Source organism: Furipterus horrens, unplaced genomic scaffold, assembly GCF_987537825.1.
Source record: "Furipterus horrens unplaced genomic scaffold, mFurHor1.1.pri manual_scaffold_1, whole genome shotgun sequence".
Lineage (NCBI taxonomy): Eukaryota > Metazoa > Chordata > Mammalia > Chiroptera > Furipteridae > Furipterus > Furipterus horrens.
The window spans coordinates 217,431,331-217,449,028 of NW_028327171.1; the positions used below are offsets into that span (position 1 = coordinate 217,431,331).

The 17,698-nt window shown below is 61.0% G+C and overlaps 1 protein-coding gene across 1 annotated transcript in view; it reads right to left on the reverse strand.

The window, feature by feature from the left end:
- Positions 1 to 398: 398 nt before the first annotated feature.
- HDAC4 (histone deacetylase 4) overlaps positions 399 to 17,698 on the reverse strand; it is a 192,114-nt gene continuing 174,814 nt past the window's right edge. The window contains exons 23-27 of the mRNA XM_090285259.1: positions 13,984 to 14,102; positions 12,343 to 12,476; positions 3,702 to 3,786; positions 2,662 to 2,806; positions 399 to 2,258 (exon numbers count right to left, since the gene is read on the reverse strand). Coding sequence (XP_090141385.1) covers positions 2,219 to 2,258; positions 2,662 to 2,806; positions 3,702 to 3,786; positions 12,343 to 12,476; positions 13,984 to 14,102 — 523 coding nt within the window. The 3' untranslated portion in view covers positions 399 to 2,218. The remainder of the gene's footprint in view (positions 2,259 to 2,661; positions 2,807 to 3,701; positions 3,787 to 12,342; positions 12,477 to 13,983; positions 14,103 to 17,698) is intronic.

Consider the following 17,698-nt stretch of genomic DNA (forward strand, 5'->3'; position numbering starts at 1 on the left):
TTCTCTCCTGTGGGCACGCTGTGTCTGAACTCAGTCCATACTTTGGAATGAAACAGGTGGCTTCAAGTGCTGAAAAATAAGTTACCAGTAAAAAGTGATGTTCGGTTTCTGTCAAAGAGAAAAAGAGCAACGGCTGGCTGTCCTGTTCGGGAATCTGGTGTTCCTGCAGGCTCGCCAGGCAGCACGGGCCCTGGCTGTGTGGCTGCAGCAGAAAAACCCGAACGGTGCCAGGCCATGCATTGCTGACATGCTTAAAAGGTCTTTGGAAAACTGAAGCTAAAATTCTAGTCTGACGATGTGGTCAGAGAAGTCTGAACATGAGTTTCCTGAACGCTGACGGCCCGTGGTGTCCGGCAAGCCACCTGGCTCAGTGTCGGGAGCGACCGTCTCCACACGGGCAACACTACCGCGGGGCAGGAGGAAGCCCGGCGCCCGGGTCCAGCCCCTCTGACGGCACAGGAGTCACGCCTCTGCGAGACGCTCCCGAGCCAAGCTGCTGCTCACGGGACGCTCCTCTGAGAGTGAACTCCGATGGCGACAGTCTGTAACACACAAAACTGCTCACTGTACAAATAAACAAAAGTGAACACAATAAAAAACACCTTTGAAAGTTAAAAAATGCACAAGCAAGAATTTAGAAAGGAAAAAGTTTTAGACATTATTACCATTCAGGAAACTGCTAAATGGTGAGAAAAAATGTGAAATTCAGAAAACAATGCTTATTCAGGATCTTTTTGTGAAAAATTCATAAAAAAATCAACAGCAAATTTATATTCTTTGCTATAAAAACTCATTACGTATGTGCATGGAGGTGTGGAGCAGGAGGGGGTGGTTAGAAAATAATTAAAGTACAAACTTGTGGTAGTTGCCAGTGGCGAATGTGTTGGCGATCTGAAATCAATGCAATCTGGACTTCAGAAATACGTGAGTTTCAAACAAGATCCCTTTCCCTAAGCACCTTGATAGCTAATTCCCAAGTCATCCATTCGCCCGGGACCTTTACAATCTGCATTTATTATATATATATATATATATACTTCTTCTATAAATGCATTATAAATATTTTATCAAGATTTCATAAGAATCAAGTTTCTTAGCTTGGAATACATTGGAATATATATTATACATATATATATTTATTTATACCTAAAATTTAAGCAATACTTCATGCTACTTGCTTTTAATAAAAGCATTCCGATCGTAACACTGAGTGTGCCTAGGACATGCTTCACAACCAGACGGAAATACTCAACTGGTATATGATGTGTGAGAAAAGAACACTTTGGATTCATTTAAAATTTGTTGGACTTCAAAACCCCCAACGGTATTTGCCACTTTTTGGGAACGACCTCCACTTTCTTACACAGCAATGAAGCAAAACAAGGGCGGCAGGTTCACCGCCCCCAGGGAGCCGCCAGCCTCGGCCGCGCTCATGCGGGGAGCCCCGGCCAGCACGGCGGCCTCCTGCCCGCGGGCACCGCCCGCCCCACCACCCACAGGCCACGGTCCCACCCATTCCTGCTGTTTATTATTTTCTTAAGGCATTGTTCCTCATACTTCAGAAAACCCAGCCACAAAAATCCATCAGCGCAATAAAAAAAAGGCACAAACTCGCATCTTCCGATGGCTTTGAGAAAACAAAGCCGGCTCCTGCAGGCTCACGTTTCTGTTTTTGTCCAGTTTTTTTCCTTAAACGCTCGTCAACTCGGTCCCCCGCCCGGCTGCAAACCCCCACTGCACACCGCTCTGGCTCACAGGGGCAGGCCAGAGCCGCAGAAAACGTCCTCTTTGAAAAAGTAAGCTAGAAGATGAGTGGTTTACACGGAGACTGTGGAATTGTGGGTAATCATCAAACTTTAAGCACCAGTTTTTAATCAAGTTTGTTTTGTGTTATGAGATCTTTGATTTCCATTTTCTGTTCCTTGTGTCAACTAAAGCGGGCGGCTGCCATGAGCTGCCACAGGCTTCCTCCCTCCGTGGCTTCCCTCGAGGGAGCCAAGGGCGAGCCTGGCACCCTGGGTGTCGGTGTGTCTGCGCATCCTGGCATCTGTCCCGGGTTCCGTGTAAGGCTGCCCTGCCCGGTGAGAGCCGGGGTGCGGGCCCCGGAGCGCCTGCCGACTCAGAGAGAACGCCCAGCAGGGTGCAGAGAAAGGGGAACTCTTCCTGGCGGAGCTTCGCAACGGACAGACGAACGAGAAGGTCGCAGCTGCGGGCGAGGCTACAGTGGCGGCTCCTCTTCCATGGGCTCCTCGTCGGGCCTGCAGTGGTGCCGGGGGGTGGGTGGGGAGCAGCAGACGGGCACGGCAGGAAGAGGGAGGATAGATGGATAGATGGAGGGTTAGGGGCTTCCCTGCCTGTCATCTGTCCCTCTTCCTCCACACAACTCTGGTCCTGGTCCTCCCACCAGCTCCTCCTGCCTCCGGCTCCTGGCCAGGTGTTCCCAGGAGCACACGTTCAAGGCTACACCCCCCATCCCCCCCACCCCATTTCAAAGGATCTTCCACACTGGAAAGATGTAGATGTGGCCACGCTGGCCAGGCTCCCGAGCTGCACGGGCACCTGCCTGCTCCGGGTGCCCCCCATGCAGGAGCAGATGCTGATGTCCCTTGGCACACGCCAGACACACACAGCCGGCAGGCCACGGTGGCGCATGGGGCTCACCTCCGATCGGTGGTAGGTGTCACCCCCACGGAGAGGGAGGCCATGGCGGTGACGGTCTCGGCTTCTTCGTTCTCGCACTTCTGGGCCTCGACCAGGGAGTAGGCCGCGGTGGAGGGCAGGCGCTGCAGGGAGCGCCAGTACTGGCCTGGGCGAGGGAAGCGCTTGGTTACGGGCTCCACGGGGCTGGGCCCAGCAGGCTTTCCATGGCCAGTGCCCGCCGGGAGCGGGTGGGCACAGGAAGACTGACAGTGCTGAGAGGGTCCATTTGGGGTGCCCTTATGTGCCCTCAGAGTGAGGGGACCATGCAGGGAGGGCTGGGCAGGACTCACAGCCAGCCTCTCAGTGTTGCCTGGTGCACAGCGGCTTTTCCTTGGGAAGGGAGCACAGCTGCAAGGCCGGGAACCCAACCTCATGCTGGGAACACAGGCGGGACCCCCGGTGTCCACCCACCTAGACGGACAGTGTCCACGATTTGGGTCATCCTAAGGACCCGGGACAAACTGAGCTTTGTGTCAAGGACAGCATTGCCAGCTCATCTCAGGCAGGTATGCTGGCAGGAGTCACCTGGCTGTGTGCCAGGTCCCTTGGTCCCCAGGACCTGCCATTGGGGAACAGTGATAGGAAATAGGGGGCCCTGCACCCTCCCAAGTCTGCAGATGGGGGGGTGGGGGGGATGCTCTGGCTAGGGGAAGAGACCAGACTTGGGGACACAGTTCATAGCCCAGTCCCACTGCTGTTAGCTGAGGGTCTGGAGCAAGTCTCTTCAGAGACCCCTGGAGCCAAGGTCTTCTGACCTGTAGGATGGAGCTGATGACCCCTCCTAGTGTCTGTGGGGAGCTCATGGGCGCTCAGTGACTGTCCCCACAGGCTTGTCAAACCTTGTTGAAAGCAAGACCTGTTTTGCAGGCCTGAGGAGCAGCCAGCAGTGACAGAGAGAGGAGCCTAGGACTAGCGACCCAAGGGACAGGGGGCGGGGCATGTCCTGATCCCCCCTCCCACAGGAGGGCTTCCTGGCGGGGTGCTCAGCCCAGGTCACTTACTGTGGGTCTCAATGACCTTCTCCATGGAGCGGACGGCGTTAGCGTTCGGTCTCTGCTGCAAAACCTCTGCTGGGAGAGGCTCGAGCTGCAAAAACAGGCAACTGTGTAACTCCTGGACAGACGGCACTCCCACCCCCATGCACGTTACAACGGGCTGCTCACAATCGGTACCTGTTTCTGGAGAGTGCTTGCAAATAGAGAACAATGACTTCACAAAGCCAGCTGTGGCTCTGGGCTTTATTATATAAACTTTCCCAAAAGCAGCTGATTTTCCTCAGGGGACTCTCGGGTACCTGCAGCCCGTGTGATCAGGATGACAGGCAGCATCCAGGAGGGGCCCATGCTGACCACAGGGGAAGGTGAGGGGAGGAGCTATTACTTTTTGGAACTATTTCTGGTATTTTAAACGCGGTGCTGGACTAACCCAGCCACCTCGTTCCTCTGACAACGGGGGAAAGGTGCACAGAAGGAGGTGCCCAGAGTGGAAGGAGCCGCTGCGGGTGCTGGACACACGCCGAGGCAGCTAGAGGGCCGGGGGCCAGACCGGAGCGGCCGCCACGCAGAAGGAAAGCCCAACAACTGATGAGCCTACAGACCCTGGGGGTTCTGCCCGGGAGGCCCAGCGAGCTGCGGACAGGCCCGGGCCACAACGCCAGAGCCGCAGGGTGAGCCAGGGAGGGCAGGCGCGCACAGTCTGCGCCCGTGGAGCTGAGCGGGGCAATTCTGTTCTTAGCCGTGGCCCTGGGCAGACGCTTAGACGTCACCGGAGCATCTGCTGGTCCCGAACACTGTGCACGCAGGCCCGCGTTTGCAGTGGCTGGGCTCCGTGGCACGGTGCCGCAGCTGGCCATCCCTCCCGTGGGGCACACGTCCCCAAGCCAGGCTGCCAGGTGGCTGCCGGCTCAGCGCCACGCAGCACTGCCGCTGTCAAGCCCAGAAGCCAGTCCTCAGGGTGGCCCGGAGTCTGAGGCACAGCCACGAGGGCACGCTGACGTGACAGGCGACCAAGGAAAGAAGCGGGAGAAGCGACGCGCCGTCCCTCGGGAAGCTCGGTGTTTATCACACACGCCCTGTCCTCAGCAGAGCTAACACGTCCCCACCCCGCCCCGCCCCGGAGTGCGCGCCGCGCAGCACAGGTGACTTCCAGCCAGGCAGGGCTGTTGGGGACTGGGGGGACCTTCACAGTGGACACGGACGCTGACAAGCCCACCGTCACCAGGTGCTCCCTCACGGTCAAGTCCAGCAGATGAGCCCCATGGACAGCCTACCGGACAGGAAGGGTGCAGGGCACTTCGTCTCTGGGGTCCTGTCCCCCACATCTCTCACCCCAGTGCAATCACGAGGGGAAACAATCAGACAAAAACAAATGGAGGGACATTCCACAAAACGGCCGGTAAGCACTCCCCCAGCTGCCGGGGTTGTGAGAGCCGGGAAGGACCGGGGAGCTGCCGCGGCCCAGGAGGGACGTGCGGGCAGGACCACTGCGGGGCTTGGCAATGGAAGGCCTGTCAGGAGGACGAGCGGATTCCAGTGTGTTCTGAGGTTTAGTGAAGAGGCTCTGACCACGCCCCACACCCAGGTAAGATGGTGACAACACAGCAAACTGGGGGACACGCAGAAACACGCATGCTAACTCTGCTGCTTCTGAGTAAATGGAAAAGCATCTAAAAACGAAGGCTTAGACCCTCAAAGACTGCAGCTATTGGAATGGCCAGTTTTAAACTGTAATACAAGGGTGGCAGCAGCAAGTGAGGCAGTGACCCAGAGGCAGGACATGGGGACAGGAGAGTGTCTGCCTACCGGCTCCGGCCAGCCCCGCGGGAGCGGGCAGGTGGCAGCACAGGTGCCCGCGGCCGGACCAGCGGCATCAGCCCCCTGCTCGGGCCCCAAGCCGAGGGACCTGGAGAAACCCACACCCAGGGAACCTGCGGGAACTCAAAGCAGCTGGAGAAAACAGACTGTTTGCAAAGGAGCGGCGTCAGCCGGACGGGGACCGCCTCACAGCAGAGGGACAGGAAGTCAGGGCGCGGCACCTCCCACTGCGCCAGGAAAGCCACTGTCGCCCGGGACTGTGAGCCCAGCAACCCTGCCCATCGGCAACGGGCGTGGACGGAAGACGTTTTAAAACGTCCCCGGGAAGCCGGACACATGCGTCCCTCCCAAGGAGGAGGGACAACCGCCTGACGGCCTGAAACGGGGGCAGAGAGAACGGCGTAAAGGCAGGAAGTCCAGACCCACAGGGCCGCACGGCACGACCCCAGCGGGGGCCTGGCCGGTCCTGCTGTCACAGGCGAGAAGCACGAGGGAGGTGAAAGGCTTGTCAGGCACAGACCCCAGGATGGGGCTGGAGCTCCCTGTGGCCAGAGACACGGGAACGTGGCACCGGGGCGCCCTGCGCTTCCTCTGCGAGCCGCCTGCGGCAGGGCGGTCCGGCCGTGCTGACACCAGGAGGGGTGAGGTTGCTGCCCACGCCAAGGGCATATGCTAGCGTTTTTCAGGACCTTGACTGAGCCCTACTTAGGCGAGGGGAGAACTGGAATTGGGGAGCCCTCTGTCCTGTTGAGAGCCAGCCAGAAAAGGAAAAGGGAGTCACAGAAAGGGGCAGGCGGAGAGAATCAGGTAGCAGAAATGAGCTGGGACGACACCCACCACCAACACACACTCAGACTGATGTGGCCCTGGATGTGACAATCCCAGTGACAGCCGCTTTGCGCTACGCATGGAAGACGTGTGGCCGGGGGTGGGGCGGTGAGGTGGCCACAGCGCCTGGCAACCTGCAGTGAGGAGCTGGGCATGACGTCTCTAGGACCGGGAAGTCCGACAGACCTAAACACAGATGTGGGCGAGTGTATCGTCAGAGGGGGTGACTGTGACGCGTGTTTCTTAGACGGAACAGAAATCGGAGAAAACCAAAATGTGGACAACACAGTGAGCAAGCTTGGCTGAACGGCTGTCAACAGAACTCCACGACTGGGACAGACACCTGCCTCCACGCCCACCGGGGGCGTCTGTGTGGACTGACCGCGCACAGGCCGCCATTAGGTCTCCACCAAGCTAAGCATCCCCTGGGCCGCCTTTTCTTTCCGCAGTGCTAACTTGTTAGAAGCTGGGAACGAAGAGAGAGAACCATGAGCCCTTGTGGCCAAAAATTTAAAAACACTAATCATAGGTCAAAAAAGCAATTAAGAAACACTTGGAACTAACACACAGTGAAAACGCTGCCCCTCAGGGTGCTGGGGCACGAGCGCCTTAAATGCACGGCCCCGAAAAAAGAGTGGGAGTGTGTGTGGCTGAGAGCAGGCCCGTCCCAGGGGGAGGAGGAGGGAACACATACAGAAAACGGCAGGTACTCATTTCAAAGACGACGACCCTGCGGCTGAGAGCGCATCACATGGGCAAGCGTGGCAGGGTCGGGGCGCAAACCAACCCACCAGAGCTACCGGGGCGAACGGGGACCAGGCTGCAGATTCAGCAGACAGGAGAAGACAGTAAGAATATTGTTAACTTTGCCAAAAATTCTGAAACTTGGCAGAAAGATTACTGGTAAAGTGTAACTTTCCAAAATTAACTCAAGAAAGAACAGAAAACCAGCACGGATGACCTGTAACACCCGAAGATACCAACCCGTTTAACATCTTCACCAAGAGGAGCCCAGGGCCCAGCAGGGCTGTCCCACATGCTCCTTCCAGAGGACAGATGGACGCAGAGGGGCTCCTGCTGCCCACCTGGCCTTCCAAATACAGTCAGACAGGAAAATGGGGAAAGACGTGATCTTCTCAAGAAGGGAAGCCCACGTGATCAGACATGAAACGATGCTCAGCCCCCGGGGCGAAGAGGGTGGCCCCACCCCCTGCTGCGAGGACCGTGGGACAACGGTCTGACGTCACCTAGCAAAGGTGAGCAAAAGTGTTGCCTGGGAGCCACCAACTCTCTGTGGCACTGACCTCAGAGGCAGTCATCACGGCGACCACCAACCTGGCACAACCCCGAGAGTCCAAGGCTAGAGAAGGGACGAGGCAGCAAAGCGCCACTGCCCCCAGCCCCCCGGGACAGCAGTGTCCGGACAGCTCAGCCCTCGGCACAGCCTCAGGTTTCCTGATCCTCAGGTACCAACGCTACTATTTTTGCTGGACTTTTGCTTCACCACTTTTGAAAAAAAAAAAACTGTTTTAAAAAAGAACTCATTCCACGAATGACTGACCGTTCTGACACAGAAGGCACATCAGAGCGTGTACACACACACACACACACACACACACACACACACACACACACACACGGGAGGGAGTCCCTGGGGACTTCCCACAAGGAAACTCTTCTGCGACTCCCCCATCCCCAGGGCGCCTGACAGTGGTGGGGGTGGCCCTCCAGGGTCACGTGTCACCCTCCTCCCAACACCCTCCGCTACGGTCAGGTCTCAGCACCGTGGCCACGTCACTGCCTATGCCACCCCCGCCCCGGCAATCGCTGTGTGGCACCCTCAGCGCCAACTGCCCCTGAGCACCCATGCAGCCCGAGGCTCACCGTCGCTCCGTCCCAGGCACCGGCCACGGCGTCGGGGTGGAGGGTGAGGGCCAGGCAGGAGCCATGAAGTAGCGCCCGTGGCCTGAGCATGCACACCTCTGCCGTGGGGCAGTACGGGGGCCACGGGGAAAGGGCAAGAGGACCCTGCAGAACGATCGAGGTCCTCAGCTGCATCTCAGGCTTTTCTAGGGACTGCTTTCCTGGGGCGGCGGACAGGGAAGCCAGAGAAGAGATGCCTGAAGCGGGAGTTCAGTCCCCGGTGGGGCCAGGAGGCGCACGGGCGGCCCCAGTGTCTCCAGGACTCCGCGGGTGAGGGACTGAAGAAGCCGGCTCAGGTCAGCACGATGCCACCAGCAGGGGCGGCGGTGTGCTTCTGTCGGTTTTGCTGAATAAAGGGGAGCTGAAAGGGTATCAGGGGACCAGGGAGTTTAGGGCAGAGGTGGGATAATGTGCGAGTGATGGGATATCGCTGGCTCATACCCAGTCCGCTCTTCCCACAACCGTTTACGGGCACCTCTCAGCGCCCGGCTTTGCGCTACGGCCGGAGACTCTTCTCGCCTGGGGGTCAGGAAGGGGGGCCTGGCGTCTCAGGTATTACCCGACTAATCGGGTTTCATCCTTCCGTAAGCAGGTATTTACTGAGTGCCACTAAGTGCCAACCCCTATGTAACTTTGCACACGTCAGAGACAAAACAGACGAACACCCGCTGGCCTCACAGAATGTCACAGCAGCGGGGTGGACGGTGACAGCCATCTGCTAAAATCAGTAAGTCAATCAAATGGAATGTCAAAAGGTGCCCCGTGCCTCGCCCAGCAGGGAGCGTTTGAGGAAAGGCCTGGAGGAGGTGGGCTGGGGAACCCTCTGGGCAGTGGAAGGAGCGGAGCCGCTGCTCCTTGGGGGGCACGTGGAGAGGCTGGAGCGCTGGGCACAGACGTGGCCTGGTCCGTCCTCGGGGGGCAGCTGAGCCAGACTTAGGGGTGACCTTGCCCCCTCAACAGCAGTCTGTAGGACCTGAGGGGTCACGCAACCCAGCAGGCAGAGAGCAAACAGGCCACCGGGCGGCCCTGCGGGCCAGAAGGAACAGTGGGAAGCCGAGTCCCAGGGCTCAGGGCACTGAGCACAGCCACGCCTGTGCCCATGCCAGCGAAGGTAGGACAGCACCTGCCTCTGTGTCCTACAGGGGGCGAGCTGGGGACGGCTTCGTGTAAACAACCTGAAGGGCTGCCCGCGCTCAGTGGGCCTCCTCTGGAAGATTCCACGGGCTGGGTGTGAGTGTGAGCGCGACTGTGCAAGCATGACTGAGCGTGACAGCATGTGTGAGCATGACTGACTAAGCGTGACTGAGCGTGTGTGACAGTGACGGGAGGTGGCCGACCGCAGCAGACTGCGCGGACTCAGGGCCTGTGTCTCTCACGGGTCTTAAACCCCCAGCTGAGGACCCCTTTCGTTACTCTCAGAGCGGAGGGGAGAGAAGCACCGGCGTGCGTGCTGGGACCAGGGACGCACACGTCCCAACTGGGCATCGTACGGCCTGGACCGGGGACCGAACACGCAACCTTCTGGTTATGGGACGAAGCTCCAGCCAGCTGAGCCACTCGGCCACCGCGCACACTGTCACAGCCGCTCCTTTCGTGAAGTGTAAGAACACGACAAAGTCGCCAAGTTCCCAGTGAGAACCACCTGACCCGCCGCAAACCCCCCGCTGACCTCAGAGCTGGCTCGAGGAAGATGGCGGCACTGGGCCCTGAGGTGCCACAAGAGCAAGGAGAAAACTGGCCCAAACAGAGCGCTGCCCTAACGGTGACACAGGGAACGACGGTGCGCAGATGCACGGAGGGCCCTCACCGCTCACATCAGCGTCCCCTCCCTGCGCCCCGCCCACCACTCCTGCAAGATGCTTAAGTGACTTTTCACTGTCAACTGTCACCAGTAGCTGTAAGTCATGCTGAAGCTGTCACATAAAACAGCCCTCAGGAGCCACACCGACCTTGGCCGCAGCGCCGGCCCCGCCCCCACCAGGAGACGCCCCTCGGGTCAGCACCGGCCACTGCTGGCCACCCGCTGGGCGCACCCCGCGCCCCACACCCCACACGCCGCCCATCATCCCTCCTCAAAGCCCGTGAGGCAGAGGCATGGGGCTCCGTCCAACTTTCTTGCATTGAAAAGTTTTCAAGAGACCTCGATAAAACCAGCGCTTCCTGCTTTTTGATAGAACTAGAGAACATTTTCTTGTTATAAGAGCAAGCATGTCAAAAAGTTTGGTTGAAAACTCAGTCCTCTATTGTTATTTTAAAATAACTCGGAGAATCAGAAAGCTTTAGGACAATTTAGGTACATGTATCAGGTGGCTTTTAACTCCGGCAGAAGAGAGAGAAGGCTGTTCCATGTGACGACAGGGCAGACAAGTGCTGCAGGCACCTTAAATGAAAAGCGTTTGATCTGGGAGCGCGCGACCCGGCTGGCCTGGCTTCAAGCCAACACCAGCCACGACGAGCGGGACTGTGAGGGGAACACAGCCGCCTGGTGGCCCCACGCCCACCGCTGGCCAGCGGCCCTGGCGGACGGCTGGGGGCAGGGACTGGGCGCCACGGGCCGTGTGTGCCACCTGCTCCCTGGGAGCTGGGCCACGCCGTGCGCCCTGCTGCCCTGAGCTCTACCCTCCAGCCTGCAGCCACAGGAAGTGTGTGTGGGTGTCACCACCCTGCCAGGACTGGGCTCACTTGGTCACCAGCCTCCACACCAGGTCACGGTCCCCCTCAGCTGTCCCCTGAGCCTGGAACTACCCACACACTTCTTTCTCCTGCCCACAGCCCACCTTCTGCCCGTTCATGTAAATCACAGGGCGCAGTCTGAGGACACAGCGCTAAGTCACATCACCGGAGCCCTGGCTACAACTGGCCGTCCCACCACACCGTGGGAGATGCAGTCAGACTCAGTATGGGACGTGGCGTACCTGCCCGAAGGTACCTGGAGTCCCCACCGCGTGAGCCCGCTGTGGGTGGTTTTCCCTGTGGGCATCTAGGGGAGCAGCCACAGACAGGCCAGGCCAGGCCCCTGGCAACAGCCTTCTGGGGGGCCCTCTCTGGCTCGCGGCCTCACAGCGCGAGATGGGCCGGAACAGGAGCTTGCGCTCTTGGTGGGGGCCCACAGCGGGCGGGCGTGCAGACAATGCCGCCCCAAACAGAAACCCCGGAAGCCCCGACCCGACTGGGGAAGGTCCTCGCACATCGTGATGGAGAGGCTGCGTTTGCCTGATGGGTGAGGGAGGGCAGAGCTCCTGCTGCCCTTCCAGGGCTCCCGGGGTCCCTGCATGTGATCTAGGCCCCCTGAAACACCAGCCGGCTAGTTTCTAGGACCCACGCAGCAACGCGCAAAAGCTACGCTCGGGAAGCTTTCATGGGGCCGGAGGGGCCTGGCTGCACACCCACGGCCTGCGGGCGGGCCTGAAGCGTTCGGGAAGGGCTCCGTTTTGAAACTGAAAACAGAAGCCTTCAGTCCAGTTTTGTGTCAGAAGTTCAGACGCTCCGTGGGCTGGTACCCGCTGTCCCTGGTGGCACCTCCCCAGCCCGCCCCCCGTCCTCCCAGTGTCGCCCTGGAGTGCAGCTCTCCCGGCGGCTCTCTCTCTCCCTGTACCCTCCAGGTCCCCTCTGCTGGTCCAGGCCCTTGAGACCCGTGTGTGCAGCCGCTGCGTCGCCCTGCCGTGTGGCCCTGGTGGGAGCACCGTGCGGAGCTGGCCTGAGGTGCTGGCGGGAGCCCAGGAGGCAGAGGCCCCTCCCTGGCCGCTGAGACCCACAGCGACGCCCCTCCAGGAACCCGCCGTAGCACCTGGTGGGCAGCGGGTGGCCTTTCAGGACACTCTGAGACGTGAGCCTCTCCAGGTGACCCACACGTACAACGGAGCACCACCAATGCCCGTGGTCCTGAACCCTCTGAGAGAAACATCTTAACGACCCTTGGCTCCCTCCTTCCGGCCACAACTGAGCAGTTTTGTCGGACGTGTACGAACTGCTCCTGGGGTGCGGGGGGTGTCAGATGCAGAGTGGAAGCCAGGGAAGGGCCCCCCAGGCCTGGGGCCTGCGCCTGCGCACAGCGGCCTGTGGGCCTTGGTGCTCCTACCTCGTTTCCCAGCAAAGCAGAAACACATGCTTCTGAGGCGTCACAAATGGCCGTGAGGTCGTGGCCCCCCTCCAGGGCCAGAACGATCCGGCCGCCAGCCAAACCCATCAGCTGCTTCGTCAGGTACCCGAAACCTGCAACGGGAAACGGGAGATGAAGTGGAGGGCAGGGCGTGCGCGAGCCAACGCTGGCCGCAGATCAAAGCGTCCAGAAACGCGTTACATCACAGGACAGACCCCGGGGGCCGGTGCGCAGCGGCTCCTAATGGAAGCCAGGTTCGATCGCAATAAATTCATCGGAGAATCTCGGTTTGGGACTTTGTTTGATCTGTGTGAGAGCAGGAATTACCGTTTCAGTGCTTTGATTCTATAATGCCGCAAATCACCTTGTCTGGGGGGTGGGGAGGGGCTGTGGGAGGAGACCCTCAGCTCTCTCCGGTGGGGATGGAGGCCCGTGGGCAGGGTGCCCGGAATGGGGCAGCAGTGGGCAGCCACTGGGGCGCCCCACATCCATCCCTAAGCCCGGGGCTCTGGTCAGCGGTGTGCTGGGCACACTCATCAATGCCACGTGTGCCCCTCCAGGACCCTGACACTCGCGTCTGGCTGCCATCAATAGCCACGGTCCCTCCACTGCACCCACGTCACTGCAACAGGCAGAAATGCCTGGCGGGTAATGGTAATTACCACCCTTGACCACACAGCCTGATGTTTATTAAAGAGCCGGTGAGAACCACACCACACTGGTCAGCAGCCCCCTCGCCTGCTGGCCCTCAGCAGACAGGGCCCCATGCAGGGGGGGCTGTGGGCGGTGGTGGGCACCATGCAGGCTGCGTGAAGGAGCCCAGTCTGGGCTGGGCGCTGAGGGGCCTGGGCATAGTGCACTGTGGCCTCTGCCTGGTCACTTCCTCGGCCACTTGACCACGGCTGTCCTTTGTTTCCTTTTCTTCTCTGGGGACCCAGCCACTCCCCATGGCAGGGGACAGGGGACAGACAGGCTCTCAGACGCCTGCACCCATACGGTCAGCACACGGACCTGCCAGGGAGCCCCGAGGAGTCCCGGGGACTCGGCTGCTGTGACACCACAGTGCTAGGTGTGGGTGGCCAGGCCGGGGTGGGGCACCCAGGGCCTTGCTGTAGACTGGAGCCCCATGCCGGGAGGCCTCTGGATGACCTGCCCCGCGGCCAGGGCGGCTTTCACAGCCATTGCTCTCCGGGGGCAGGAGCAGGGCTGCCGGCTCACGCCAGTCCCCGATGGCCCCCAGCCTGGGTCTCTGCGCTGCCTCCCTCCCGGCTCTGAGCTGCACCTGCTCGTGGCTACGCCCCCTGCACGGTCCGCAGGATCTGCTCCTCCCCTCGAGGTGGGCGACAGCGTGAACAAAAGGACAGGCGGACAGTTGGCCGGGAGTCCTGGTCCCGAGAGGCCATCTGCGCAGTCCCTGCCGAGCACCAGCACCCTGGGCGGCACGTGCAGGGGTGTAGGGGTGCCCGAGGCCCTGGGTACACAACGTCCTGCTGCCCCGCCCCCCTGGTTTTCTGGGGTTGCCAGCACTGTCCTGTCTGTGGTGAGATGCAGAAGTGTCCTGTTGTCACCGAGGGGAAGGCCCGAGACGGCAGGGCCCCGTGTGTGGTGAGCCCGACTTACACTTGGCAGAGAGGTTGTAGCCACCCAGAGGCGTGGGGTGGCCCTCCACGGCGTCGAAGCCTGAGGACACCAGCACCATGTCCGGGGCAAACTCATTCGCAATCGGCATGACCACCATTCTGCAAAGAGCAGGAAGGCGACGTTGAGTCCGCGGAGAACACAGCCATGGAGGAGGGAGGCACCGTCTGACTGCACCTGCCCCCCCACCCCAAGGGAGGGGGCTGAGAGCGTTGGGGGGCCGGGGCCTGGCAGCTGACAGTTAGCAGACCTCACCGCCTCTCAAGTCCCAACCGGCTGGCACTGCAGAACGCCAGGGCCGGCTGCGGCCCAGGAGGCCCCCAGGGGCTGCTCTGCGGACGGGGGTGGCCTGCAGCCGCAGCGTCCGTGGATGTGCGGCAGCTCCCAGGGCTGCAAAGGGCCCTGCCCAGAGGTGTGGGCGGCTTTGCTCAGCCCTCTGCTCGCTTCACATTGGCTTGATTCCAGCACCGGGGGCTGGCCGCCCTCACGCAGCCCTGGCCCTGAGGGAGCCCTCTTGCCCCGCGCCCTGCACTCACCCCAGCCGAGCCAACCACAGGCAGGACCAGGACTGCGTGCACAGTGGGCGTGGCCCGAGTGCCAGGGCAGCTGTGGCTTTGGGTCCCATCTTTTGAGACAGTCACCAAAAGCCACTGTTTGCACGAGTCAGTGGGCCAGTGGCTGGACTGTCCCCCAAGTGTTTACCTTGCCCTCTGCGTCAGAGCCACAGCAAACATGGCGCCCCACTGCGCTGGCCTCTGCATGCCCGCTGCCTGTTCCCGTGGCCCCTTCCCCGTGCGTTCCCAAAGGTCACCTGGTGAGTGGGCACGCCCCTCCCTCTCCCCGCAGCCCTCCTGGAGGTGGCAGGGGAGGTTTCCCTGGCCCTGCACCTCCCAGCTCTGACCTGCCCCTGCCCTTCCCCTTCCTGCCTCGCTCTGTCACTTCCAAATGCTGTGGCCACCAGGCTCCGCAGACTTCTCTGCACAGAAGGCCTCAGACCCACGCTGCGCCCCCTGCTCATGGCCCCCACAGCCCCATGGCCTTCAAGCCACAGGCACCGCCCGGCCCTTTTGTTGCAGGGAGCTGACCTCGGCCTCTGCCTCGGGGTCCATATCGTCTCTCCTGTGCTCCTGCCTCACTCTGGGCAGGGCCCCAGCCCCTGTCCCCACCCGGGCCTCACAGAGGAGCACGCCTGCTATCTGACCCCACACACTCTGCACGTTCTGTCCTGACCTCCACCCACTGACCCCCAACTGCCCAAATCAGAGGGCACTTTCCAGCTTCTTCCTGAAAACCGGCTCAGACACCACTGTCCACAGCTGACCCTGCTCCTGCCTGTGCTTTGCCTGGTACCGCCCCCCCCCCCCCCAACCTGTGTCCGGCCCTGGTCAGGGCAGTCCTCCTTCCCTGGGCCCCTAGTGCAGCCCACCCACCCTGGGACCAACTGTTGCCAAACTATGGCGAGGCGGATGTCAAACATGCAGAGCACGCTGCCTGTTCACCTGCTCAGAGCCCACAGATACGCCTGCCTGTCGGCGTCACGGTCACGCTCCCTGCAGGCGGCGCCCCCACGGGCGGGCCTGTGTCTGCACCAGCTCCTGCGGGAATGCCCGGCACCCCTGGCCCCCGTGCCCCCCACCCCTGCAGGCCGGCGAGGAAGCAGGTGCGCACACCTGTCTCGGGGGCTGCATGAACTGCTGCAGCCCTGGGGTCCAGCGGAGCCCCCGGGGGGCAGGCGCTGTGTGGATCACCTGCCCTGTCCCCACTGCTGCCCAGGGCAGGTACAAGGCAGGCGGCTGAACACGAGACCCCTCAACTGAGACCAGCTGCACGTTTTGCGTCTACAATCACCGCAGAACGTCCTCGCGTGGACTCCCACGCAGGACACAAAGAGGCCCGTAGACACACATGCTGAAGAGGCGGTGGGAGTGAGTGTTGTGCACGTGCTGGCACACATGACAGCCAGGGAGAAGCACAACGCCCCACGGATGCAACAAAAGCCAGAGGCGTTTCACCCTCCTGCCGCGTCTGAGCCGCACCTGGCCTTCCGCTGGGCCAAGGAGCTTTGTCCGTGGGGCACAGGCAGGTCCGCTGTCACCCCTGCGACCCTGGAGTCACACAGCTCCTGGCGCAGTTCCCTACTGCCGACAGGTGGCCCGCTGTGCGGCCGGCGCAGGTACGCAAGGGGTTAAGGAAAGTGCACCCCGTCCCCCAGCCCCAGCCCCTCAGCCTCCTCAGCAAACTTCAAAGCCTCGCCCCACTGGTTTGAGTTAAGCCCCCTTCTCTCCGGCCCACGGGAAAGCCTGGGTCCGCTGCTCCTGGATTTCATTAGGAGCAATTTTCTTATCTCTTCCTCTTGTTGGGCTTGGTCTCCTGAAGTCAGGGCGGCAGGCGGGGTCTGAGCCACACCGCGCTCCCTCTGTGGCGCACACTGGCCGCAGGGCCCCGGCGGGAGGCCCAGGGAAGAGAAAAAACGAATCCTGACCCTTCCTCCCCCTCTGATCAATGCCCAGGGAACCATAAATTGTAAACTTCAAAGCGCTATTTTACATTAAAATCAATAAAAAACCAAAAAAGGCCCCGAAGCAATTTTCCTTCTCAAAAAAGTGATCTGAGCTTTAAAAAGCGCATTTGAAGAGGCATCATCACACCCGCACTTGGCAGGAGATTCCGACAGAGTGTCGGCAGCAGCTCTGAGGGGAAGGTTCATCTTAAAGGGCGGGGGGCAACTTCCAGGGCCCCTAGGGCACCCCCCACCCAGGCCCAGAGGCCCAGGAACACCCCCCGCCCCCCAAGGCCCAGAGGCCCGGGCTGCAGAGGAAGAACCGCGCTCCTGCCCCTCCAACCGCAGCTGAGAGAAGTCCCGCCGCCTCTGCCCTCACCGGATGATGCCCATGCTGTGGCCCTCGGTCCCCGGGTGGCACCAGCGCTCACTCGGGCACTGTCTGCACCCCCATGGTGGCATCAGGATACCTGCCGAGGGGCCTCCTAGGGGCCGGTTCTCAGGCAGGAGGTGACGGGGGCCGCGTGGCTGCTCACACGGGTTCCAGCTCACGAAGCCCGTCTTTAACTGTACATGAGCCGCTCTCCAGGCCTTCTGCCTGTCTGGGGAGCTCCTTCTCTCTGACACTAGGCAGTGCAATGCTCAGGTTCCCTCACATCTGATGGAACCAAAAAACACCGGGTTCCAGCCACCACGACCAGAGGAAAAAGTGACTCGGGGACCCCAGCTTCACGGCTCGGGAGCTGACCGAGGGCCTCCCATCGCAGACCTGGGGACGAGGCTGCCACGCCGAGGTGAGGAGGCTGCAGGTCTCCTGGGAGCACAAGGCGGGGCCTCGGTGGCCCGCCCCTCGCAGAACCTGGCCTCCAGGACGGGAGTCAGAGAGAGAGGCCCTGGTGCCTGGGGTCCTCGCAGAGGCTGAGAGCGGCCAGACTTCGCCATGCGCCCCGCCACCCCGAGCCGCCCCTTCGGCCAGGGCGGCGATCCTAGGAGAAAGCGCCGTGTGACAAGAGCAACCACGGGCTGGGGAACCCGCCTACAGCGCCGCTCCAGGCCCAGAGTGATGCAGAGGCAGCAGGTGGGGGGAGGCCCTCCTGGTTCCCGACAGGCTCCTCCCGCCTCCTGCCAGCTCGGGGGCGTTTGCAGGGAGCCCCTTCGGGAGACTGTCGCCTCTCAGGTCTGAGTGCCCGTGAGCAC